General features: G+C 43.4%; 1 protein-coding gene across 1 annotated transcript in view; it reads right to left on the bottom strand.

Annotated features, from left to right (window-relative positions):
- The window catches only part of snx29 (sorting nexin 29), an 85,354-nt gene that overhangs the window by 45,347 nt on the left and 12,778 nt on the right, over positions 1-27,229 (bottom strand). Inside the window, exons 12-14 of the mRNA XM_052070465.1 lie at positions 26,883-26,946; positions 26,045-26,173; positions 15,881-15,966 (exon numbers count right to left, since the gene is read on the bottom strand). Of these exons, the coding sequence (XP_051926425.1) occupies positions 15,881-15,966; positions 26,045-26,173; positions 26,883-26,946 (279 nt within the window). The remainder of the gene's footprint in view (positions 1-15,880; positions 15,967-26,044; positions 26,174-26,882; positions 26,947-27,229) is intronic.

The following is a 27,229-nucleotide window of genomic DNA, read 5'->3' as shown; positions in this document are numbered from 1 at the left end:
TGTGTGTGTGTGTGTGTGTGTAGGTGTGTATGTGTGTGTTTATGTATATAAGCGGAACGGAAACCAACCTGGTTCTCTCCTATTTGACGAGACGAAAAGTAGGAGCACAAGCAGGAGCTCAAAGGTATTGTGTCTAGTGTGCTATACGTAAAAAAATGTGCAGGAAAGTGGGGAAATGTTTACGAATCAATTGTCCCTTGCCTAAATTTAATTGACAGCAGTCATGTTTGTTTCCCACTGGTAAAAGTAGCAAATGAATGTGACAACAAGCCTCCGTATTCAAAATCAATACTCATTGTGGCTTGGGAGAAGTTAAAATGCTTAAGTTAAAATTAATTTCTCAATCGGGGATCGACAATGTGTTGAAAATGAAAATGTGTTTCTTTGTTCTGAGCAGATATTGACAAAACTCAATTTGGCCACTAGGATCAACTCTGTTAATTGAAAGACTGAAGACAAATATTGTTTGCGTTCCACCGATGAAAGAAAATTGTTGATCTACAACAGGGCCATAATGCACTTAAACAATTATCTCCTCGGTATGAATGTGAATTTGTCTCCATTTTAATGCGCTTCTCTCACAAAGTCAGCTGGGACAGGCTCAAGACCATCATGGTTATGTTTGCAGTATGTGCTTTTATCAATATTGTATGTCCAAATTGGAATCTGATTGCAGCCCATCATTAAGTCATACCGTAGATTGTTTTGTTTTTTTTTCACACTACAATACAATATGCGCTTTGATAGCCATTACTCGCATTACCTTCATGACTGCATTTTCTCTATTCTTGTCTTCTGCTCGCACACTTCGGCAGTGACCCAGTTTCCTCACGGGGATTATTAAAGTTTCATTTTATCATCTCCTCTAATCTGAAGCTTTCCGCCTTTATTTAAGATCCACACCTCCGAGCGTGACGGCATCACACGGATGCTTTTGATGGAAAAGATAAGATGTGAGACTGCTCACACATGGGAGGGGTGCGAGATCAATATTGGTACAGTGCACTCCGCTTAATAGAACACCGGTTAATAGAGTAATCCGCTTAATAGAGCAAAAGGCTCTGGAACAGATTTGCCTAATGCAATTTCCTATAAAGATATTCCGCTTAGTAGAACAGATCTCCGCTTAATAGAACAGGCCGTAAGCAATGAACATTGTCAACTAGTGGTTTTCGAAGTGTAGCTATCGCGATACTGTACCACTATCGCGAGAAAACGCGGTAGTTCTAGCCGTATACGGTAACAGGTAGCACGCGTCACTCCACACATAGACACACGCACGTCACAATGGCTTCAACTTCATTCAAGAGACGAGGGCTATCACCTGCGGATAAGAAGGACATACTCAGACGATACGATGCATTGCCGGATTCTCAGAAGGTATGCCCGCGGTTTCCAGGACTTCCCTCTTATCCAGCGCATTGAGAGGGAAGTCAACCGCAAAATTACGGACTCCTGTTTCCAGACAAAAGTAACGAAATTTTTCTCGTGATTTGACTGAAGTTGATTAAAGTTGTTGTTTGGTATGGACGTCCACAGTCGAAATATCTCTTCTAACTCGTCAGCAGGGGGTTTTCTGCGTGCATAACTTGGTCGTCGACGTGTCTGAAGGTGTACCTAATAAAGTGTCTCCGGTTAATAGAAACTCCGCTTAGCAGAACAGAAGCGCTTCGGCCCAACGGTGTTCTATTAAGCGGAGTGCACTGTATTATGCATCGTGACACCGGTTGCTAAATATTACTGGCGAATGTGAAGGCAGTGTACAGAGCGTCATTATATATTCATATAATTTGAGGATGGAAAAAAAAAATGGTTTCCAGCATTCATGGGTCACAGGGGGCTTTTCACATGGACAGATCCAATTACAAGTGGACAGATCACAGTGCTCAGTGAACCCAAACAGTGGGTTAATAGGTTGCTAGCAAAAACAAAAAACTAAACGGTATACGCTTCATTGCAGGTGATGATCTGTCTTTGTTTTGTGATGTGCAATGCAATATTCTAATTGCATTCTTTACTAGCGTATTTTCCGCACTACAAGGCGCTTTGGAGTATAATGAATGGCCTATTTTAATAAAACCGTTTTCATATATAAGGTGCACCGCATTATAAGGCGCATAGAATAATAATAAAAAGATACAACAGTGGCTGCGGTTGCATTATGCATCCACTAGATGGAGCTACGCTAAAGGTAATACAACTCAATACAATACTTTATTTATACAGCTTTATTTATCTAGTGCTTTAAATCAAGTTTTTTTTTTTTACATTTAGTGGGTGCTTCAAATGGATTTCATTTTCAGAATTTCTACCCTCGCAAGAGTATTCCTGCATTCATTTATCAGAAGGGTTACAATATGAACAGCAGCTTGATGTCTTCTTTAGCCAGTATTCCGGTATGGTCGAGCAACACAGCATTTATCTTTCTGCCTTTTCTGTTGGGGTACGCTGAGCCATGAAGAATAGAAGAGCAATGTGTGCAAGCAGGTGTTCATGTGCGAGCAAAACCAAATCTTTTTTTTTTTCCTTTGATCGAAATAAATGACCAAAAACAAATCTGTGGCCCCAAAATGTCTCCACTGGAAAGCATCGCAGCTCACTGTGCCGCAACCTATTCAAAGTGGTATTAAGCATGCACACATAGCGACAGAATTTACATTTAGCGACCCAATCGCATGCAAAATGCATGTCTGCTTACTTAGTGTGACACTTGCGAACGGTCTGTTCCTTCATGTGCTTACATACTGAAATAAGCGCACGACGTGCAGCCATGTGAGGGACTGTGAATACAATTCACATAACGCTCCATGCAGGCTGACATTTGTGTTTAGCAATGCATGAAATACTCAGTGGGCCGGCATCGATATTCCACCATTCTTACATGAAGGTGACATGTTTTTGTGGTCAAGAAAAGTGCTTATATAAGGACAAAGAAAGCTTGCTGAAAAGAGTACAAGTACTGATGAAGTGCCAGGAATATCGAAATACCTCGCAGTGAAGTGGCAACGTTGTTTATTAGAAATGGTCTCCCTTAGATTCAAAATAAACACGAGTTACCGTATTTTCCGCACTATAAGGCGCTTTGAAATGTAAGGCACACCTTCAACGAACGGCCTATTTTAAAACCGTTTTCATAACACATTACAAGCACATAAGATAGAAGCTACAATAGTGGCTGCAGTTGCATTATGCGTCCACTAGATGGACGCATAACGGGAATACAATACAATACAGCTATATCGATATCGAGCTTTCGCAATCGCTGCAGCCGTAACAAAACGCTTTCCAGAACACTACGTCCCAGAAATCAGAATATTAATCCATATACAAGGTGCATCAGATTATAAGGGGCCCAGTCAGTTTGTCAGAAAATCGATTTTTTTCTTCAGCTTGGAATTAATATGCTGATCTGATGTATTAAAAAAAAAAAAAAAAAAAAAAAAAACAACAAGTCGAAAATATTTCTCTGAAGGTGTTCAGGCACAGCAAAGTGAGTGTGTGTTCACTTTTAGCGTCCGATGGTGGCTGTGTGCATGACTGAAGAGTGGGAATGGGTCGCAGTGTGTTAAAATGAAGATTAAGAATTCATGTTCCCCATCTAGAGGACGAGGTACGGCAGAGTAGAAGAGATTTTTATTTATTTATATTTTCCTTCTTTCAAGAGTTGAGAAGAACAATTTCATTTTGTGTCAAATGAAATATTCTCTGCACCTTAACGATTAATTTAAAAAAAAAGAGAGAGAGAGAGAGAGAGAGAGGGACGGAGTGATGGGGTGAGGGAGGAAATTATGCCGCTGTGACCTATTAGCAAGTGTAATTTAGATAGTTCCGATTTTAGATCAGGGCCAGAGGGTTAGGGTACACTCGGGTACAAGACTCGGGTACAATGTCAAGCGTTCAAAGATTGATGCGATGTTATGTTTATTATTTTGTTTATCGTAACACGCAGTGTTGTAAAAGTGCACCGAGGCAGACTTCGAGATTTTCCTAATCGTCTGTAAACTTGTCATGTCGCTAAACGAGGTCTCTCAAGTACCGCTTGCGTTCCTAGTATCTCGGAGCTGCAAACTACAATCACAACAATGAATTGAATCTGAGCATTTGTTACTCATCAATGGAAAAGAATTCCAGCCAAAATAACGAAGTGATTGGTGTGTGTACCGGCGCTGATTTTGATTGGGAGGAATATCGGTGCCATCTACTTCTTCCTTTCATAACTTTGCTGCTGTGAATCTGGAATTTCTCCATTGCGAGACTAATAAAGGTTTTCTTAATCTTCTTAATCTTTTCTTAATCTTAATTTGGACGCTGGGCAGAACATGGAGCATGTTGCTAACCGCAATAGACGCCAATGAGCATTCCCTGTCGGGGCATGGCTTGATACCCCCTCCCGGATGCACTCGTCTCAGTCGAATACAACACACATACACATCGCACTGGGCCCATGACATCCACGGCAATCAACGCCTGTCACATTTTCTCATCTCGCCTGAAACCTGACTGCCACGGCTTGAGTGGGAAAATAGTGTCACCGTATCATTGGACATGTTTTTTGCACAAATGTGAATTTCAAATGTTCTTTCTGATGATTATAACTGACAGCACAGGCATCGAGCACCGAAGACAAGAACGTCCCAAGTTTGTGCAGCTTACATGCAAATGCGCTCGATTCACAGCAAAAAGTGGCACATACGCCCTGAATGACGGAGTTCAACTTCCCGTGTTCCGAAACAAACATGACCAAGCGCATATGTTATCTAATCAATAGGCAAAATCATTACGCTCCACTCTGACATTAAGGCATACCTAATCACTGCAGCTAGTTCACAGCGGCAGCTTTCAATCAGCACCATCTGCTCCTCACCCGATGCACTCGGGAACAACAACAGCGACAAAGACGATGTTGTTTTCATAAACGCTTCAACGTCGCAGCGGTACGCGAGTCGCACGGAACCCCCCCCCCACCCCCCGCTTCAACCCCAGACTCACTGAGTGCATCGGAGCTAATAAGTTCTGACATCAAAACTTGTCCAAGTTGATTAGCTGGCCTTTAATCATGCAAACTTATCTGCAAACATCCAAGCGCTCAATGTCTAATCAGCATCTCAGTTCCCAGCACTAAACATAAGGACGACGCCGGCAAACTGTTGCGACATGACCCCTGCGGTTGTTGTGACACACTGAAGTGCATTAAGCAGATGCTCTGCCTAAAACTAAACCAAAAAAAAAAGGAATCAGATTGGCTGCCTTGTTATTGGCATACAAACGACATTCACCGCAATCAAGGATGAAGACACCCGGCTGCAAATCCTCTGACAAGGCAAATGAACGGTTTACATAAATGTAGGAAGGATGCAATGGTTCAAAATGTACAAAAAAACATGACGGTCCATGTCCTGTTAAGAGTGGGAAGCCAAAGAACCAATGAAAAAAATGTCTTGGGACACCATATTTATAAAAAAAAGTAGTTCCGTGTTCCTGACAGAACTGTTCTCCAAAGTACGGACCGTATTTTCCGGATGGTAAATTGCAGTTTTCCTTATTTTATTTCACGTTATTTCCACATTATACCACAAGAGGGCACTGTAGGCCGATGTTGATAAATTGACTATGAGTCTGACGTCAGCAACATAGAAGAAGAAGCGCCCATTTTCTAATTCTGGATTTGGCAGAGTTGTTTAAAAGTGACACGGAGTATGACGATTTCATTGGATTTTGTGATTTGGTTTGATAAACGTGTTAGCATGTCCGTTATGCTATAGTTGTTACATGAACACACCAGGCAGGTTCTCACTTCTGTTGTTTACGCGTCACGTAAAGTTAGCAAATCCTGCACTTATTCAGCTTGTTGTACTCTATTTTATTTTTATTCGCCTTTCAAAATGACATGTCTGTTGTTGGTGCTGGATTTCATCAAATAAATTTCCGCGACTTATACTCCAGTGCAACTTACATATGGCTTTTTTTTTAATTTATTATGTATTTTGTGGCTGGTGCGACTTACAGTCAGGAGCTATTTATAATCCGGAAAATGCGGTACTTTTTATGTCACGGGGGAGACAAGTGATCAAACCGAGACAATCACCATAACTTTGTTTTAGTGAACACCAATTACAAAATTAACCATGAACGCAAAGACAAATTTCAATGCGAAGCATCGATGCCAATTTTTGATGGCGCTATGATGGAGACACATGACAACCGATTTTGAGATACGGAAAGCCAGACCAAAAAAAAATGTTTGAATTATATTTCATACATTAACTAAAAAATGAGGGCATGGGACTGTTTTTTTTTTGGGGGGGGGGGGTAAATCCAATTTAAGCATTGCCGGTGGAGATCTTGCTTCTATGCACCACAGAAACAAAATCTCTTATCTGCATCCTAGCATCGCTTTCTGTATTCACATGTTTTTAGGTGGGGTGGGGGGGGGGGGGCAAACCAACCTTGAGAAGCTTTGCAAAAGATGAAACGGTTGTGAAAAAATATTCGAGACTGTACAGTACTTTTTTTCCCAAAGAGCATCTTTGTTCTATTCTTTTTTTTTCCTGACTTGACAACAGCCGAGACACAGCACATCCGCAAAAAGCTGATATTAGCCTTCTTTGTGTGGCCAAGTCTCCATAAAGCAATCAAATATACATACAGCTCCGTATTTAAAACCCACCGCATCCACTTTGCATTAGCGCGCTTTATTAATGCAAACGCGGCGTAAGAGTGGAGCTGGGGAGACGAAGAGGAAGCAAAGGTGGAAAGAAACAGAACAAAACGTATAAAAAGGGATGGTAGTGGAGCGAAGCGAGCGGCAGCATGACAGAGATACTCGGTGCCGGTTTTAAATATTTCAGCCATGGATTGATGTGGGGGAGGGAAAAAAAAAACACTTTTGATCCAAACTCCAAAAGGACTTTTAGAAAACATGCATTTTGTTGAGTTGGCTCGTGCACAGTGGGATTCACTTGGGGGGGGGGGGGGGGGGGGGCAGAGAAATGTTTTACTCACTAAGTGAATTCCCTTCAAGTGAGTTTTCTTCATTATATTGCAGAAATGCATCTCTTTTTGACAGAAAAATAAATAAAAAAATGCTGTGGGTGTTGCACGTGCTATATCGTGAGCGTTTGAAAGATGCTCATTTGGAGGATTTGCTTTAATTACGGTTGAAAGGAAACAGAAGCGGGCGAGCTTCAGGCTGGGAAACACAACACTCGAGGTAGTTGTTGGCAGTTCAGTCAATCACTGCTACGAACGAAGCAATCTTAAATAAGAGGATGCAGCTTTTAAACTAGGATACCGAAAAAAATCTAAGTAAGGGTGCGAACGTCACGTCATATTCATGTCCATGTGTCTGTCTTCGTGTTCGATGATCAGCTACTCTTTGCGGCTCACTCCCTCACAGTTTTGCTCTCGTCCCGTCATGATGTGACGTGTCATTAGTGTCGCCAATTTATTTACAATGGATTATTCTTTTGATTTATTTTTTGATCCGCTCTGTAAAAGAAAACCATTTTGTGGTCCTGGACTTTCTGCGACATTGCACTGCACATTTGTGGTTAATCTAATTGCTGTGTCTAATAACGTGAGGTCCAAACGGTGGTTCTATATGCAAATGAGTAATTAAGGAAGCGACCCCGGTTCATCCACGGTTGAAAATAGGGGGTGGAAATGAGCCAATGCGCGGACGGGGTACAATGTCACGATGACGCACGGAAACCATGCGCAGGCTCAGCTGTGGAGTCTCATGAAAATCGGGAGATTTAATAAGAGGATGATGCAACAATCCATTTGTCTTGGCTTTTTGCAATTTTTGCTCCAAATGTTCCAAAGGGGAAAAAAGCCTCCAAATATAAGTGGGTCATTATCAGTGTGTGGCTCCATATTTTATTTTTTTTATAAATCGAACTTCCAGCAGTGCCCTCAAAAAACAACAAAAAAGACTCCACAATGAAAAACTCATCACCGGCAATAGATTACCTCACAACTGAAATGTCTCAAGCTCATGAAAAAGAATGTCGAGGCACAAAATAAACAACACTGCGGGTTCGTGATTGACACGCATTTTTGAAACTGCAGCAACTATTATCTTAAATAAAGTCACGGATGGGGAATAGCTTGCTTCTAAACATTGCATCATCATCATGAATGCGCCCAGGTTTATGTTCATCCATTCCGTTGCCGACTGTTTTGGAGTTTTTTTTCGGCCTTATAATCCCCACCAACATATCAATCAATCAACCAATCAATGAAGAAGAGGTTGTCATATATTTTATGGCGTCATCGAAAGTGGTTAAAAACAGTCAAGAGTATATTTGGACAACGGAAAGGACAGAAAGATGGAGATGGGCAAGAATCTACAGTAAGAGAGTACAGTAACACGGTATTTATATTTCACTGCTTCCTGACGCATCCCGAACATGCACGCAGGAATTGCATGTCAGAAGTTACACCCCCCAAAAAATATACTAACCATTAATTTAATTTAATTAATCAATTAATTAAGTTTTAGTTTGATTCAGGGCGGCCCGGTAGTCCAGTGGTTAGCACGTCGGCTTCACAGTGCAGAGGTACCGGGTTCGATTCCAGCTCCGGCCTCCCTTTGTGGAGTTTGCATGTTCTCCCCGGGCCCGCGTGGGTTTTCTCCGGGTGCTCCGGTTTCCTCCCACATTCCAAAAATATGCATGGCAGGCTGAGTGAACACTCTAAATTGTCCCTAGGTGTGAGTGTGAGTGCGAATGGTTGTTCGTCTCTGTGTGCCCTGCGATTGGTTGGCAACCGATTCAGGGTGTCCCCCGCCTACTGACCGAGACAGCTGGGATAGGCTCCAGCACCCCCCGCGACCCTAGTGAGGATTAAGCGGTTAGGAAGATGAATGAATGAATGAATGAATGAATAGTTTGATTCAACGCAAAGATAATCAGGAAACTTTCACAGAGATCGGATCGCATTTATGATGCAGAAAGTGAATTTAGGAGCATTTGAACAATTTTAAATGGAAAAAAAAGGCATCGTAACGATTAATCGAATAGTCGATTACTTGCCCATTAATCGATTAACTCATTGCACGGAGGAAAAGAATCGGCGTCCTTCTGGGTATGAGTGAACTCGTCGAACCGGACAAGTTATCTGCAACCATGCGAAGGCAACTCAAAGGACGGCAAACAACAACAGCAAAGATCGGCACTTTGCCTCCAAATTCTTTCTCACACACCACTAAAAGCGCCACCGGACACGTGTCTGAGTCTGACAAAGGCCAGTCTAACAAACAAACCCTCTGTCCCTGACATCCTCAACCTGGCAAACACAGGAGTGTTTCACGCTCTCTTTACCGCCCCGCATGCTGAGAGGAGTTTTTTTTTTTTTTTTTTATCATCGGCGCGGGCACTCATCCAGGAAATGAACAGCATGCCTGGACCCCCGACATAGCAACACCGACACGTTCCAACACGGTCTGGAAGGCTGGCAGGATGGCGAGCTGGGAGCAGATGTAATCACTCAGGAGATAAGGAGACTGTGATGTCATACTATGTATGCGTTATCCGGATTTTATAAACAGCGGGTTCTTCCAAAACACACTTGGGAGTTTGCACGGATAACTTGCATGGCAGCAATGTAGCCAAATGAAGCCTACCGTTACTTTGAGTGCCAGGTACAGTAATGACCCGGAGGTGTGCGCCTATGAGAGTGTGTGCGCGTGTGTATTCGTGCAAATTTAAAAAATACATAAAAAATAGCCGGAGGCAACATTGGAGGTGAATCGCTCGCTGCATCAGCATGAGGGCTTCCTCTCAATCCCTCATCAAATTTGAAGCCATGCGCGCCGCACTTAAATTGTAAATCTAACCAATCCATAGTTAAACTTCAAGAGAGAAGTGAAATATTTCAGATATTAACTAGAATGGCGCTCGGTGGAGCGCGTACATCCCCACCAAAGCTCAACAAACATGCCCGCCATAGTAAAATTCTGGTAGATGCCCCCCCCCCCCACCCCCCCTTGCTGTTCATTATTTATTTCCTCTACTGGAAACAAAATAAAATGATTTTCAACCACGACAGGAGTGTATCTTACCAAGGGTCTTTATGCATGAGTCTTGCTCGCATATTTACTTTCTTGACGGTTGTTAGTTTCTTGACTGCAAACGTTATACATGCAGACATTTTGCATCTGCTGAACCATTTCTTCATCTCCCGGTAAGCGAAGCTGCGTATGTTTCCTTTCCACAGCTCTGATGTTTTATCTTAGCCCCTTTGTATGCATTTCTCACGTTTGTTTACGATACTGCTCACAGCTCCGAGGCACTGCGTAGCTTTCCGTCTACATTCCGGCCAGCTCACGTCTCAACAAGAAACTGAAGAAAGGAAATGACGAGTTTAATTTGCAGAGTAGCCGCTCTTCTTTTCCCTCTTCGCAGTCGTCGAGAGACTTCTGGCAGAGAAGGATGATTCAACCATTTCTTAACAAGTGTCCACCGAGGTGGTGAAATGTGTCACGCGCCCCCCGGTGGTGCCCACAACAATTACACGCAATAACCAGAGACACAAAATTGCTGAGGTGTTGACCACCTGGCCAAACGCGGAGAACACAAAGTCACCTTATTAATAGTAGGGCCGATTCATTGATCGTCTTGGATTAAATGAGCACCCTTCACACCATTTGGATCTGATCAACAAGCCCGATCTGCTCGGCGGACGGCTGCTATTGGAGCTATAAGGGATTGGAACGCGATTCCGCTTCAAGTCACACGGGGAATGACTCACCGTGTGCGCTTTTACACTCGGCCTACTAGGATCGAAAATAACTTGTTTGAACAGAAAGCGCTTGGACGTCGGCCTCAACGCTTCCACGCCGGCCGACTGCCACGAGCGGCCGACACTCACACAAGAGACTCGTCTGCAACGTTGCAATGAACTCAACTTGCGCATATGAGCAACAGACATGGACCTTTTGCCCTGAAAAAAAAAAAAAAAAAGGCATGCCTACACACATTGTTCAATAATGACCCCTCCCACCTCCTGGCCACTGAGATCCGTTTTTCTACCACTGAGCCCACTCCTGAAGGCATGCCACTACACCTAATTAAAAGTCATGAATAAATACTTCACCACGCCGACAGCCTCGGCAAAAAAGCCATTAAAAGCAATTAAGTTTTCATCAGCATGCAAACAAACTTTCACTTCTCAATTTATATTCACAGAGGGGTCCACCTGTGCCAAAAAAGAACAACAGAATCCACGGCCGCGCACAAATACACAAGTGGCAAGTTCGAACGGGAGCCCTGACCTCGTTCAGGACCTGCAAGGGCAAAGCGAAGCGCGGCGAGGGACAATAAATGCAGAACTGTGTCTGTAATGAATAAGTTGTACACGCCTATTAGAACAGGGCGGCGGTGATAAATGCCGCTCGTTCACTCATTAGTTCGGTGGTGCCGGCAGGAGCAAAAGGGACCGAGGGCCGGAGAGTGACCTTATTTGGTTTTTTAACAGCCGTGTAATGCATTTCCTGATTGGAGATGAATAAGCTCCTGTCCTCCGCTCGTTTATTTACGGTCGTTAAACATGTATGCCGAGACAGGTAAAGCGTTGGCCTACGGACATCATCAAGAGTGAGCCGGACCAAAAAAAAAAAAAAAAAACCTGTTTACATATTTTTTAAACTATAATTAAAAGAGGGAACTTTGTTTTCCACTTTCCACATAGGACACAAACATGCCCCGCCCCCTTTTCCAAAGCCCACGTCCCAACAAATGCGGGACCCTGCCTCTTACCCAAAGTCACCTGGGATAAGTTACACTTCTCCCGTGATCGTAATTTTTTATTTTTTTTTTAATAACCGTGAAAGAATGTCTACATGACAGTGACCCAGCGGCATGATGGAAGACTCCAAGTCCGACAGGCAGATGAGTCTTCTTGTGGTCTTGACGCCAGAGAAAGCGGGGTAGTAAACCTCTCAAGGTGACACAGAAAAAAAAAAAAAGGTACGGATCACTACTTGCAGTGGTGGAAGTCAAGCGGTAGAGCATCATATACCATCCGTCCATTTTCTAATCCGCACATGGGTGAACATAGGCGGGCTTGTTGGCGTCTATCCCAGGCGTCTTCGGGCAGTAGGCGGGGGACACCCTGAACTGGTTACCAGCCAATCGCAGGGGGCACAAAGACAAACGACCATTCCGACTCAAAATCACACCGACCGACAATTTAGAGCGTTCAATCAGCCTGCCATGCATATTTTTGGAATGTGGGAGGAAACCGGAGTACCCGGAGAAAACCCACGCGGCCACTGGGAGAACATGCAAACTCCACACAGGAAGGCCAGAACCGGAATCAAACCCTGGACCTCTGAACCGTGAGGCCGACGCGCTAAACGGTCAACCACCAGGCCGCCCCGCAACATACACCTTGATTTACAAATAGGGTCAATGCACAATATGAAATAGAAATGACCACAATGAACACAATCATGTAAACATCGTGACACCCCTTTTGCGCAGACTCAAAAGGTTCTTGTGAGTGAGCCGCGGGTTTTGTATTTACTGTATGATGTTCAAGCAAACCGCTGAAAGAGGCACAGACCCCTACGTTTCCTCAAGAACATTAACAGAATAACAATCAAATAGACATCGGATGCACCGTAAGGTGAAAATGGAAATGAGGGGAAATAGCGACCCTTTGACCCCTTCACTTCTCTCCTGGTGTTTTTTTCCTTAGAGCAGGCATGTCCAAAGTCCGGCCCAGGGGCCAAATCCGGCCCGCGGTCGAATTTCATCCGGCCCTCGGCCCCTGTCATAAAATCAGTGCCGTCTGGCCCGCAGGTTGGGCGCAATGGAACACGTGTTGCATTGACTGAGGTCTCGTAGACTGGGGAGTGATGTTTCATAGAGTACTGCTTCCCTCTAGTGGCTAAATGAGTAATGGCATTCACTAAATGAGTAATAGCATTTAGACACTAGAGGGCATCACTCACAAGTTAACAAGACATCACTCCGTGTTTATATTGACTGTTCATTTCCCTGTTGTTCGAGTCAAAGGTTTTGTGACTATTGAAAAGTCATGGTGATACATTTTATGTTTCAAATCAATCAATTTGCACTCAGGAGACTTCTGTTTAAGAAAAAGTCAAGTGAATAAGCAGTTGCATGTGATATACCCGTTTCAAATGAACCAAAAGAAATTCTTAAGATTGTTGAAATTAAAATAAAAATGGAAATGTGAAACAGGCTGGCTTACTAAAAATTGTTGAACAATATTGTTGTTCAATGTAAAGAATGTCAGCCAAGGTCGGCCCCCCGACATTTTACCACATAAATTCTGGCCCCCTTGGCAAAAAGTTTGGACACCCCTGCCTTAGAGGCACGTCAGCACTCAACAAGTTAATAATTTTCGAACGTTGGCCCGGAGTTGGCAGTCCAATCGTTTTCATCTACACCACCACAGGCCAATTTAAGGCAGGCTGCATGCAGCAATCGGCCATCTTATTCGGCAAAGGACCACTTTCTTCCGACGCAAATGACTATCACCGCGACGAATCGACCCCTTGGGTAAATGGTTTATTCAAACAGCAAAACGGTCAACCGATAGGCCAACGCAGCTCCTCTGAGAGAACGAAAGCATTATTACCTGGAAGATCGGCAGCGGGACTCTCGAGATTCTCCGAAAAAATAAAAAAATAAAATAAAATAAATTCTTAACCCATCAATGCCCTTAATTCTAATCTCGACCTTGTGTCGCTGCAGCAATTGACTTCAGAAAACAGTTTCATTTCAAGTTAGCCACCTTTTTTTTTTTATTCTCTCACTTCAGGCCAGAGAAAACGCACCAGAGTGTGAGGCAAAAACGACCACAGATGTCAGCGTGAAGTCAACCACGTTTAAACGGAAGAGAGATTTTGCATATTTGTGCCTGCGCGGCATAATGGAAGGTACGCAAACGCATGGCCGATGCATCCGCGCATGATCGGCTCTCAAATCTCTCGCCATCCATATTAATATGAGCATACGGGCTACATTCAAGACACCGCTCCCTTTTTTTTTTTTTTTTTTTACAGAGAAGGGAAATCCCGCAACGGCATCCTGCAGGAAACGATTAATTATCCGTCCATCACAGCGGAGGTAAAGGAGAAACCTCTTTAGCGGGGATGTCAGTGGTGCTGACGGCGCCTACCAAGCATTTGAGAGAACGCGTCCGCGGCGCTATCATTAGAGGTAGGCTCTGATCACAGGGAAGCATGCTGACAGCACATAAAAAATAAAAAAAAACTGCCATTTGTCTATCAATTCATCCTCCTGTCCCCCTCACCTCCTCCTCAAATTCATACATCCTCCTCTTACAGCCAAGCGGAACCTTTGGTACTCAACATCAAAAGTAAGAGAGAATGAGGTACATCATTAGCGAGAGAATACAGGCAAAGGAGGATGAAATCATTTAGGCACCGCCGCAGAGAGGAAATTGCTACGCCCGTCGACTGGGAAGACAAAGAGAGAAAGGGATGGAGTCAAAAGAAGACGGAAGGTGCAACGGATGCCACAAAGCGGAGAGGCCAGATCACCAATTGGCAAATCTGATTGGGTGATAACGCGTGTGGGTTATGGGGCGAGCGTGGGGGGGAGGGGGGGGGGGCAGTAAGGCCTCTCGGCCTCCAATCATCGCCTGTCCCTCTGTGATCTTCCCCAACGGAGCCCACGGGTGTGGCCGAGAGAGGAGGCTGTGTTTGAGCCCCGTAATTGCCGGGGAGCAACGACAAAACGTGAAGGCGCTGTCATGTTTTAAACATGAATGCCGATAACTGCAGGCGTAGCGCAGGCATATGGCTGTTTAACAAGTTCCCGAACCCCGACTGTCCTTGCTTGACATGAAAAAAAAAACAGAAAATGATTTGCGGGCAGTCGTTTATGAAAAAGCAGGGGCGGACTAAACTTCGGAATAAATCAACACACGGTCAAACAAACAAAAAATCATTCAAGAAATAATGACGATTATGCTGGCATTCTGTCAGAATTAATAACAGCCCCCCCCCCCAAAAAAAAATGTAGCCACATATAATCTCTGTTGCGGTTATTGCTTTCATCTTCACATTTCCGTTTACCTATCACAGGGGTGTAAAACTCATGTATGTCGCGGGCCACATTGTAGTTCCGGTTTTCCTTGGAGGGCCGTTATGAATTTTGGGAAACCATATAAATGTTTAATCACCTCCACATATTACATACACAGCGCACAACAAATTGGTAGATAACTAGTTTAAAATCAGAAGTCAAGAATAATGACTGTTATTGTGGATTACATATGACAATTTGAAATTTTAGTTCAGACTTTAGCAAGCATCATGGAACTAGACATGTTTGATTTGCTCTCGCGGGCCACATAAAATGATGCGGCAGGCCGGATCTGGCCCCCGGTCCTTGAGTTTGACACCTGGTACCTATCAGTTTCTGCAGGACAAACAGCACAGGTGATCATTCTCATTTTAACCCGCCCCCTCCCCCCAAAAAATGCAATTAGCCATTATTAGATCCCTCGATAATCTGCCTAGTTTACTCCATTTATAAACAGCGGAGGCTTATCTCACTCGTATTTACACACAGAGTTCCGCTTCAGTCCCAATAACACATCTGTGCCCTACGGCGGTGGCAAACACGGTCAAAGTTATTGCCACTCCGCCCAAAACAAATACAAATAAATAAAGAGGCTCACCATCGTGTTTGCTGAAGCCTGGCACCATTAAAAGACAAGCTACACACTTGAGCCCTTGAGAAATGCAGCAGAACCGAAAGAGCCTCTGCAATGGATTCATGGCACCCCTGCTTGTGAGCAAAATATGCACTAGCCACCTCTACACATGTGTGTGTGTCTCTGTGTTTGTGTGTGTGTGTGTGTGTGTGTGTGTTACCGTCATTGCCCTGGCTCCCCTCTCTCTTCAGCATCTGCACCGCCCCCACATACTTCTTCAACTGGACCTTCAGGACCTCATTCTCCCTGCACAAATAGACACGCGCACTGATATCACATAACCAATAACAGTTAATAATAAAGAGGTTGTAGCCGCGGCATTGGGTGGTATGGCTGCGATTTATCAATTTTCCCCGCCTAATATTCTTACTGGGAATCCTTTAGAGACGAGATTAGATTGATTTCAGACTATATTTGGAACATCAAGATCACTGTGTGAAATTATGTGGTGGTGGTGGTGGGATAAATAAATGAATAAACGTTAGGAGATATACACCCAAAATTAGAATCGATTGAAATTCCGAAGTAGGACAGACATATAATATGGAATGAGGCATATGAAGATGACATGATGTCATCTTTAGTAGACACCTCCATGAAATAAGGAGATGGAAAAAGCCTCGCTTCATTCTCACCAAAATATTTCAACCTCCTCCCGCATTGCTCCTCTGTCAACATGAGATTATCGAATAGATGAGCTGGGCCATATTCACTTGACATTTACTGACAAACCGATCACAGATCATCACAGAGCCCAGCATTAGTTTCTGCTGATCATCACATTCTCGTACTATTATTTTAAAGACATACCGGTATGCATAATTCCAACACAAAATATGCATGTGAGGTGCAGATACTTTATTCTTTAGGTCGTCGACATATTAGCACTGTACACCTCGATATTCTATATTCTATACGCCCCCAGCAAAATTCAACTGTCTGTCCGTAAATGTTGAATTCTCAGTCCAACTTTATTGGCCGTTGAGTGTTGACGAAACATAGGAAAGTATACGGTTCCAAGAGTAGTGGACCTGAGGCAGTGATTTGTTTCGGGGCAGAGGACGCAGACACAAAGTGTGAAAGAAAAAGAGGGAGTCTCTTTACAAGTTGTAACGGGCGGAACCTCATTGACTTGGGGTTGAAATCAATCAGAGTTGAAGTGAGGCTTTATGCCCTCGCCAGTTAAATTTAACAGCCTTTGTCTTGCTCCACTGCCCATCCCCCCTCTCCACTAATCCTCCACGGGTGATTTTTGGTGCCCCCCACCCCATCCCACCCCCACGCTTATCAGACCTCATTCCCAGCCTGCACGGAGACCTGCGGCATCCGTACGACAAGCTCTATGCGGAGTCGGCCACGCCGTCGTTATCAGACCCGCCCGCGGCCCAGGCATTGTTCCAGCTTGATTAAATTATATTGAATATACCCGGCTCCACTCAATGCGTGTGTTCGCAGGGAATCAGTGTTGGCCACTTAACACAGATATTGGAATGCGTCTCATTTTACTGAGAATGAGTCTCCAGTCTGATGTTAACACCGGCGGGCAGATAAATGCGTCTGAGCGAACAGGCCTTGTTTGCAAAATACTCCTTCATAAAGCAATCAGGAACGAGAGAGACCATTTGGCTGCTCCGCTTAAAATTTGATCGTGAAACAATTTTCGAGGGTGATGCCAATATTAAAAGTCCATCCATCCATTTTCCAATCTGCTTATCCTTACAAGGGTTGCAGGGGGTGCTGGAGCCTATCGTAGCTGACTTCGGGCAGTAGGCCGGGGACACCCTGAACCGGTTGCCAGCCTATCACAGGGCACATAGAGACCGACAACTATCCACGCTCACACTCACACCTCAGGACAATTTAGAGTGTTCAATCAGCCTGCCATGCATGTTTTTGGAATGTGGGAAGAAACCGGAATACCTGGAGAAAACCCACGCAGGGCCAGGGAGAACATGCAAACTCCACACAGGGAGGCCGGAGCTGGAATTGAACCCTGTCCCTCTGCACTGTGAGGTCGACACGCTAACCACTGGACCACCGGGCCGCCCCCAATACTGAAATGGAGGAAACTAAGCTAACAGCAAAGAAGCATAGCTCATCGTAGGCGGAACCTTTGACCGATGATTCCATACGCAGAATTTGTTTTAGGCTGTTGACCTCTGAGAAAATACACTGATTGTTTCCAGAGGAATTGAGTCGAACAATTACTGTAGGAGGAGATGTCAAGGAGGCAGCAGCAAGACCTATTTAAAATGTGACATTTCATTTTTACAACATGACAACCTACGTTAAATATTTCATGCCACCGCACAATTTAAAATACTGTGCCGGTGTACAATCCCGTCAGCGTTTTGTTTTTTGTTTATGTCCCGTTTGATCCGATAATCTTTAATTTACAGCAAATGTCCCCCCTTTTGTGAATAAGCGATAATCAAAAGAAACAATACAAAACCGCCGCTGTCTCGCCATGGTTGTTTTGTTTTTTTTTTGTTACTGTTGTTGGTTTCGGTGGCCCGACAATAAACCCGTTTTGTTGAATTATTGATCCCTGAAAGACTGAAATGTTTTCTGCTGATGGAACCAGATTCATTGTGCGATTCAAGACAGCACGAGCTAAAGTCGGCACGTAAATTGCAAACGTAGCCACGAACAGAAAAGTGAAATTATTGGTACTTGGCTTAAAGAATTAAGAATCAGACCTAATTATGATGATCATGTTTTAATTGGTCACATCTGGCGACGCGAGCTGGAGAACAAAACAAAACCGAAAAGCATAGAAATGCCCCCCACCCCCAAAGTGTTTTCAATTAAATAAATAAAATAGATAAATTCCTTTCTTTTTGCCAGCGAGCAGACTAGTTGGGAACCCGATGAGTATTTAATTCAAATGTGTTTTGATCTTGCTTTGTTTGGCTTTTTTTCTAATGTTTTTTGGGGGGTGAGTGATTTATGGATGTAAAAAAAAACTATTATTACATTTCTGTGTTTGGCTGTAGGATGCAAATTTGCAGAAGAAGTGCAGTTGGAATTTTATATCATAGGAACAGATTCTATGTTTGCTTACTTATTTCTGACATTAAAGCAGCCGTGCAGTTCGACGGTGATCCCAGAATGCGTTATGAGAGGACGGTATGCGTAACGTTAATGAGTGGAAGGTGCCAAGTTATCGATCGTTAAATCCTGGCCCCCCGCAGTGTTCTTGCCGACACTTGCCTGCATCAATACAGCCCCCGCTTACCAGGACCACAACCTGATAAGAATATCGCAATCCTGCATAAATTCATTGATTTTTATAAATGCAACATGCTAGAATTTTCGACTTGTGCGTTTTTAATACAGAGGATTGCAGGTTAAAAAAAAATGTGTCGTGCGAGCTGAAAGCCTGGCAGGTGGGAATTCCGACTCCGCCCCCCTCGATCATCCAATTACAAAGTAATACCGTTTGTGCAGTTTTTTGTGGGGTAAAAGGTCCCCAAAACATTTTACTGACGTCAATAAAGAACATGCTGTGTGTTTTTTATTTACAACCCAATTTTAAATTGGGTTTAAGTCTGGGCCATTCCAAACGGCAGTCGATTTGGCCAATTGCCTTCAGATGTTTACTTGGAAGCAGAGGAGAGTAATACCTTCCAGCGTGAAAAAGTGCAGAAGCATCCAACCAAATCAGAAAAACTATCAACCAAAACAAAAGAAAATGAGTCTGTGACATGATTTGAAAAGGGTTCATTCAAATTACCTCAGCTACAGGATGTTAGAGATGGTTCCCCCCTAACTAGTTTGTATATATGACGTCAAAAATATTGCAAATACTATGTCATTTTTCTCTCAAAGGTTTTAAATAGGCCTGTCGGAAATATGTTTGAAAGACTTAGAAACCGCATCCCATGGCTTGCTGATGAAATGGGATGAGCCCCATATTGCTTTCAATAATTTGACCCAGAAATACACTACACACAAGTCAGAATGTTTCTGTCTTGCAAGTACAGTACAACAGTAAGTCGAGAAAGAGATTGGATCTACAGAATTAGTGTCTAAGAAATCTGATTCATGAAAGAGGGCAAAGTTTTCATTTGGGGGAGGGGGGGGGCCATCAGAATTAGGACCCCCTTTTTGGACCCATGTGGGAGGAAAACTCAAATCATGCTCATGAGAGTGATAAAAAAATGCAATGTAAAGGGGGTGAGATTTTAAGGGAACTTAAAAAAAGAGCAAGAATGGGAAACATTGGGGTTTGTACCTTTAAAGGCTTCAAAAAAAAAACATTAATGGCCCAAGATGAGTCAAACCCCTCATGTGATGTTTTTTCTTTTGCATCCCACCCAACACTTTCATTCTTTCCGTGCTTCTGAGTCATCTTAATGCACAATAAACACCGAAAATTGTCTGTTCTTTGGATATGCTCCGATTTTATTTGGCAGTAATAAAAGGGGAGTGTGGGGGGGGGGGGGGGGCGGGGGGGGGGGGGGGGGGTTACAAAGCCACCTTCATGGATGCATCTCACTGAATAATGCCCCTGAGTGCAATTTACTGCTCATTTCTTTGAATGAAAATTGTGTGCCCAATTATGAGGAAAGGGAGTACTTTGACCATATCATCAATTCTTTTTGGATTTAAGAATATCTGGGGGATGCACAATGAGGGAAGGAATGGCCTGAGGAGATCATCACCCTATGTTATTAGGCAGTTTCTTTTCCCAAGGCATTACGTGCCCCCCCCCTCCCTCCCCAAAAAAGAGACTTAACCGACTTGCAAGAGTCAAAAATTATAAAACATATTACAGAGGGATCCAGCCCCTCTGATCACGGAACCATAGAAAATTTTGAGACAAATAGTCAACAGGGTCGCAAGAAACGTGGGAGTTCCCCTAGGCATGTATCGAGGTTTTGCTTCATTTCGGGGCAGGAGCTGAAAACGATGACGTCCGAAGCCTGACAGCCTGCTGTACCGTGAGGTTTGACGCCGATCTAATAATTGTTGTTTTTTGGGAGGAAAAAAGACACCTGCTGCCATTCTTTTTCTGTCTGCATGTGTGAGTGTGTGCACGTATGTCCGCCTGTTCAGCCACCCCCTTCTCCCAGTGACGAAATACCACTTGCCGAACCCACTCAAATGGCCACCTTCCCAACTTCCTGCTCCCTGAAGGCCGCTTTTCTTTCTGCCAAATGCTGGTATAAATGTTTTTTTTTTTGTGAATGTTTGTGAGTGTTACAATGGTTTAAGGGTTGAATATTCAGGACAGATTGTTTTGTTTTGTTTTTGGGCTTGTGGGTTAATTTCTGTTTGGGGAACATTCATGAGTAGGAACTGTTGATTTGTTTTTACATTACAAGAGTATGCTGGTCTGGATCTTCCAAGAGGCAACTTAGGTCTAAGATTCGTTGCGACACACAAAACACCTTCCACCGTGGTAAGAAGAAAGAATGAAGTGCAGTCATTTTAACTGCTTTGAAAACTCTAAAAATGTTTAAGTCCTTCACTCCCATGAATTTGAATGCGTCTATGGCTGTGACTGTAGTCAATAATTGTGTGCCCTGCGATCCACTGGCAATCGCCTCGGCCCCAAAGTCAACTGGGAAGGTGTCCCGCGATCCTCATGAGGACCAGCAAAAGAGAAAATGAAAGGATGGACCTCAACTCTGATTGAGCTTTACTTCTGATCATTTCCTGATGACATCATTGGTAAATCAGCTGACAGGATGATGCAAAATGTCCACTGAGCCTTCGAGAGGGTTGGTGGAAACGTCTTACGTGACCACTGGCTCCAGTAAATGGAGCCGCTTTTGGGGGGAGGGGGGGGGGCGTGAACCAATTAATTCACTCTTAATTTTCCCCGTCGCAAGTCAATGAAATGTTGCCAAAAGCCGATCCCGAGCTGCCCTCTTTGTAATTAATATTCCCACCCTATCCTCATTTGGCACCATGATTTTTCAGCGGACAAAGCCCAACAAACGAGCTTTTTTAGGACTGGTTTGGCTTTATCGGAGGGGTCAGTTTGACTATATTCCTGTCAACTAGACCCAGTCAACAGCTTTTATACAATTCCAACAGCATTTGCTGTTCACAGAAACAAAATCAAACTTGGTGCGGTCAATTTTTTTTCATGGAATTACGTCATGCTTAGTCTTGAGGAGGACTGATCATATTTCAAGGAATGCCATTGTCCTACTAACACACATTTCCGCATGTAAGGGCACGAAATACGATACCCGAGGCCTGATAGAAATACAGTACATATTTAAAACATATTGTATATATTTTTAAAAATATTACTTTTTTGCGCCTTCCGCACCATGAATGAAAATTAATGACAAAAGATGGTGATATACATGCAGCAGCAACCACTGGCAGTAGCCTCCTTCCCTTGAATGATACCGTCAGCTTCCAGCCCCTATTCAGCGGCTAGCTGCTCCTTTGGTGGTATTTATAGCCGCTATCGATCGAGACAGATTTGGCTGAGGAGGAAAAGCGGCACTTGAGATTTGGCCGCTGACGACAGAATAGGATTTGTGAGTTGCTGCGAGTCCGAGACGCGCGTTGCATGTCACAGTCACCTGCAGCGAGAGCGAGGCGGGCCAGGGGCCCCGTCGTTTCTACCTCGCCTGCTATTTCCGCTCCCATTAAGACGTTGCGTGCGAATGCGGAAATCATGGCTTATTAAAAAAGCTGATGCGCCGTCCTCTCAAAACATGCTGAGCTCATCCGATTTGCGGCTGGCTCAAACCTGGAAAGTGGTCTTGGAATGCACAGAATTAAGAGGTGACTTTACCATATTCACTTAGGCTGTATTTATACTGAATGGTTCACCTGTCACAATTCAATTTGTTTTTGGGGGGTGGGGGGTGGCGAGTCGTGTCAGATTAAAGAGGGAAAAAAAACATCTTCTTGAGAGCTAAATTCAATTCTCTTTTCTTTGTGCCTAGGTGTTATGAACTACTAATTTTTTTTTATGAAGGACAACTTCAGGGCTGCAGAGAACGTTATTGATTTTGAGAACAGGCTCAAGATGCATTTTTAATTGAATTTGAATCAATATTTTCTTTATTTTACTTTTTCATTTTGCTCCTTCCTCTCGTCTTTAGCTTGAATTTTACTTCCTTTCTGTCATCAATTGATTACACTGGTCCCAACTGTGTCCAATGTGTCCCTAGACAGATTTCTGGCACATATTTATTTATTTATTTTTTTAGCACATCCAGTATGTGAGATTTTCATATTTTTTTCATGTGGCCTATAAAACCCTGATCGGATTTGACCATGTGTTTTAATTAATAGTGATGACGTTTTAGACACCTGTTGCTGAACCTAACCCTTCATTTATAAATATTGCATCCAACCATCCATTATCCGAGCATTTTCTCCTCACAAGGGTCGGAGGCATGCCGGAGCCATGGAAATGCGTCCCCACTGTGGAGCAACAAACCCAATAGCACAGAACCAATCACGACCCCGGGGTTCGATTTGTGCGGCATCCTGATGACCTCATTCCTTGCGGAGAAATAATTTTGCTTTTACCGCCACAGGTCAAGAGTGGAGAGCTTTGATGACGTGTAATTTGTGGTGTAAGTGTATAATTCATGGGTATCAAACTCATTTTTCTCGCGGGCCACATTGTAGTTACAGTTGACTTTGGAGGGCCGTTAACAGTTTAATCACTTATTACATACACAGCGCACAACAAATTGATGGATAACTACATACTGTAGGTGTAAAACTCGGGTCCTGGAGGGCCGCTGTCCTGCATGTTTTCCAAGTCTGAACCTGTTCATTTGAATCAGGTGTGTTGCAACAGGGAGACTTGGAAAACATGCAGGACAGCGGCCTTCTCCAGGACCTGAGTTTGACGCCTATGGATAACTAGGTTTAAAATCAGAAGTCAAGAGTAATGACTGTGATTGTGGATTATATACGACGATTTGAAAATTTGGTTCAGACTTTAGCAATTATCATGGAACTTGACATACTTGATTTGCTTTTGCGGGCCACATAAAATTATATGGTGGGCCAGATCTGGCCCCCGGGTCTTAACTTTGACACCGGTATCTTATTTCTCCCCTTCAGTTACAGGATCACTCTTGTATCATTGACAAAATATTGTCTTAAAAATCAAATTGTCCACATCCAACCCCAATTGTACAGCGCAATTTACTGGGCTCAACTTTCACATTGAAAATGCCACCGAGAGAAAGTCTGAGCAGCGGAACCAACAGGCAATTTCGACAACCGCGCTACCGCCGAATGGCAGTGAATCAATGACCTCACGATACAAGACAAAAACAACTGGGTTGAGACCACCCACCTTTTAATCAAAGACAACAGTGGGGAGCGGATGTGCTGAGCAAAAACGCCGTGAAACGTATAAAAGTGTAATGTACAAAAGCGGTGCAGAGATCGCTGCAACGACAATGAGCTCCAAGCATTAAAAAGGAAACCGGAAACCTCATTTTCGGCCCTTTGAAGCATTACTGGAGTCCCTCTGACATCAATTCTCGTTGGACTTGTAAGAGTCGATCGCGTGAAAGCACACATGCTGACAATAGACATCTCAAGGCTGAGTATCGGAAAACCTTGTCGCCCCCCCAAAGCAATGAATCGAAAACGGTTGGCCTTGGTGGAGACTTATAATAGCGTGTGTGAGACATTAGACAGGGAAACCTGATTGATCGATTGATTGTGATTACATGTCTGTCAACGATGCAGCTAACGTATGTATGAAACTCGACCCCCGGCATAACAACAACAAAAAGAGCAGGTTTCAAATCAAAAGCCATGAAGTTCTAGCGGGCTATCCTGGCGCACAAGCCTTGTCAATATTTATTGAAAAAAAAAAACGACATCGCAACAAGCATCTGTCATGACATGGGCTTCGGAGCAGGGAGGGTCACATACTTTTCACCCGGCTGTGGACAAATGTCATGTTGTTGCAGAGATGCTTGTCTGCTTCCTGCCGACCGGAGAGGTGTGATGCGCGCTCAACAACCCTGTTCCCTCTTTTAACTCTTGACAGCTCTTCTCGCATGACAGCGCGTGTGTGAGCTGGGTCTCTGTGTGGTGTGTGTGTCTATATTATATATGAGACAGCATGTCTTGCAAATGGCAAAATAATGACACGAAAATAATGACAAAAGTAATATGTTTCCGTCGTTAATTGATTGCAAATTATACTTGCACCCATGAGTGGATTCCTGAGCCATATTTTTATCTCTTGAATCTGCAGCAAACCGGTTGAGTCTGAATGATTTGTGCTTTTGCTGGTTATAGCCAAGCACAAAACTCAATAATGATTCCCCAAAGTGTCAAGATGGAGCAACTGGATAGCAAAATCTCCAATCCAGGCTTGACGCCTATTAAAAATTCCTACCCTGGTAATAAAGCATGACTCTTAAAAAGAGTGGAAGAGGAAATGTACATGGGTCTATGTAGCTAAGCAGCTGTGATCTTTGGCTTTTTGGGCTGATGTAAGATGGAGTGTGTGTGATTCACTCGATTAATATCGCAGGCGCAGTGTTTGAAATGCAGAGGCAAAAGGGCTTAAGGTGGTTCACGTGGGTAGATGTTAGTGGAAGTAATGACATTAAAGTTTGCTTGACTTCCAACAGAGCAACTACTTGATGATGAGGTGAGAATTGCATTATTTCCATGAGAAAACTTGCTCAAAGGTTTGTGCTTTAGTCGTCTGCATTTAGATCAATAAATGCGGCTTAAAGCGTTTTGTTTTTTTGAAAATGGGGAGAGAAAAAAAAACAAAAAACATCAAATGCTGAACTCAATTCATAAAATTATCCAATCAAACATCTTACTGGAATCAATCGCCCAAAAAAATCTATTTTTAACTCATTCAGTACCGGCCAATTCTGGACCAAGTCTGAAAAGACGTTTAAAAACGTCTTTGGGAGTGAATGAGTTAAGATCACAAAAGCCTGGCATTGGACTTATTATATCCTCTGAACATTTTGGCCATGACATGACGCGTGTTGCAGTGCCTTTTGGATCTTAGCCTAGCCTAGTTGATGATGTCACACACGGACAAACTCTGTGTCCGGGCAGTTGCGTTACGTTACAGTGGAGTGGCAATGCAGAACGGCTCGTTTGGAAATATTTTCAGTTATTTTTTTTTAATTCAGCTTGCGTATTCATAATTTAAACTCATTTGGTGGCCAGTGAGTGATTTCTCTTATTTAACTCACTCAGTACCAGCCAATTCTAGACCAAGTCTGAAAAGACGTTTAACAACGTCTTTGGGAGTGAATGAGTTATGAACACAATGTGACCTCATCAATGCCCGGGTGTAGTGAGCCTTCTATTTAAGAACACTCATGTGTGTTACCTGGCTAATGCTTGGACTTTAGCCATGTGTCTCTCTTCCAGCTCAGCCAACTTTATCTTCAGCAGTTCAATTTCCTGCCTCAGACCCGCTGAATGCTCCATTTCCCCGTCCAGCAGACTACGGAGAGACCTGCCAAAAACACCAAATGGACCGTGCATGTCACATGGGAGTACACGCAGCAGCAGTGTGCTGTCAGAGATTATAAAACATTTCATAAGGTCAAAAACACCTTTTTTTTTTTAAAGTACGGACAAAATTACGTTTTCACATTACACCGCAAGAGGGCGCTCTAGGCCTGTATTGATGATTTCGACAGTGTCAGTAATTTAAAATACTGCTGGTATTGAATTAAAAACAACTGAGAAGGTCTGAATAAAAATGGCACCGAAAAGACAATTGTATTCTGCAGATAGCAAGCTGCAAATAGTGAAATATGCAGCCAAAAACTTTTGGACTATCCAGTTAGCATTACGATAGGCTGCAATCATTGGAACCGCAATTGACGATGACTCCTGTGCGACTTATGTTTTTTCTTCTTTACTATGCATTTTATGGCTGGTGCGACTTATACTCAGGAGCGACTTACGGTGACTGATTTGCAGTGTTTTGTTGTCTGTTCCTGGCAACTGTGAAATTAGCGTCAAGCCTCGCTAGTACGTAAAGCTTATCATTTTTTGGCAGAGTCAGCATGGAAATCCCTCACCGTGGATGGAAAAGAGCACCGTATGAAAGGAAAAAGGTTATCTAACAGCTTTTACGATGGCACATGCATGAGAGCGTCCATGTGCACGTTTGGCTTTGTAAACCGCAGATAAGGGGACCATATATCCCGACGTACCCGTTTTGTTCCTCCAGCTCATCCTTCCTGTTCATCATGGCCACAATGGCCTGTCGCAGCTCCGCTGCAAAGACACCACACGGTGAGCTCGAAGCAATGAAAGTGCATAAATCATATCGTTAGGTTCATCAAATAATGACATTTTTGAGGTTATTAAAAGGTCCAAAGATGATTTTGCACATTTCCACTCATTTTCAGCGAGCAGCATATCAGCGGTAATTTTTGTCTCGTGGTATAAACCTTTTGATTGGCCGTAAACTTAACATCTGTATAGTTGAAAACGTCATTTAACAAGGCAGAGGCATACCCTGAATGGGTAGATCTATTTTCATATCTATTTTTTATGT

Source organism: Hippocampus zosterae, chromosome 7, assembly GCF_025434085.1.
Source record: "Hippocampus zosterae strain Florida chromosome 7, ASM2543408v3, whole genome shotgun sequence".
Classification (NCBI taxonomy): domain Eukaryota; kingdom Metazoa; phylum Chordata; class Actinopteri; order Syngnathiformes; family Syngnathidae; genus Hippocampus; species Hippocampus zosterae.
This window is presented reverse-complemented; position numbering and strand designations above follow the sequence as displayed.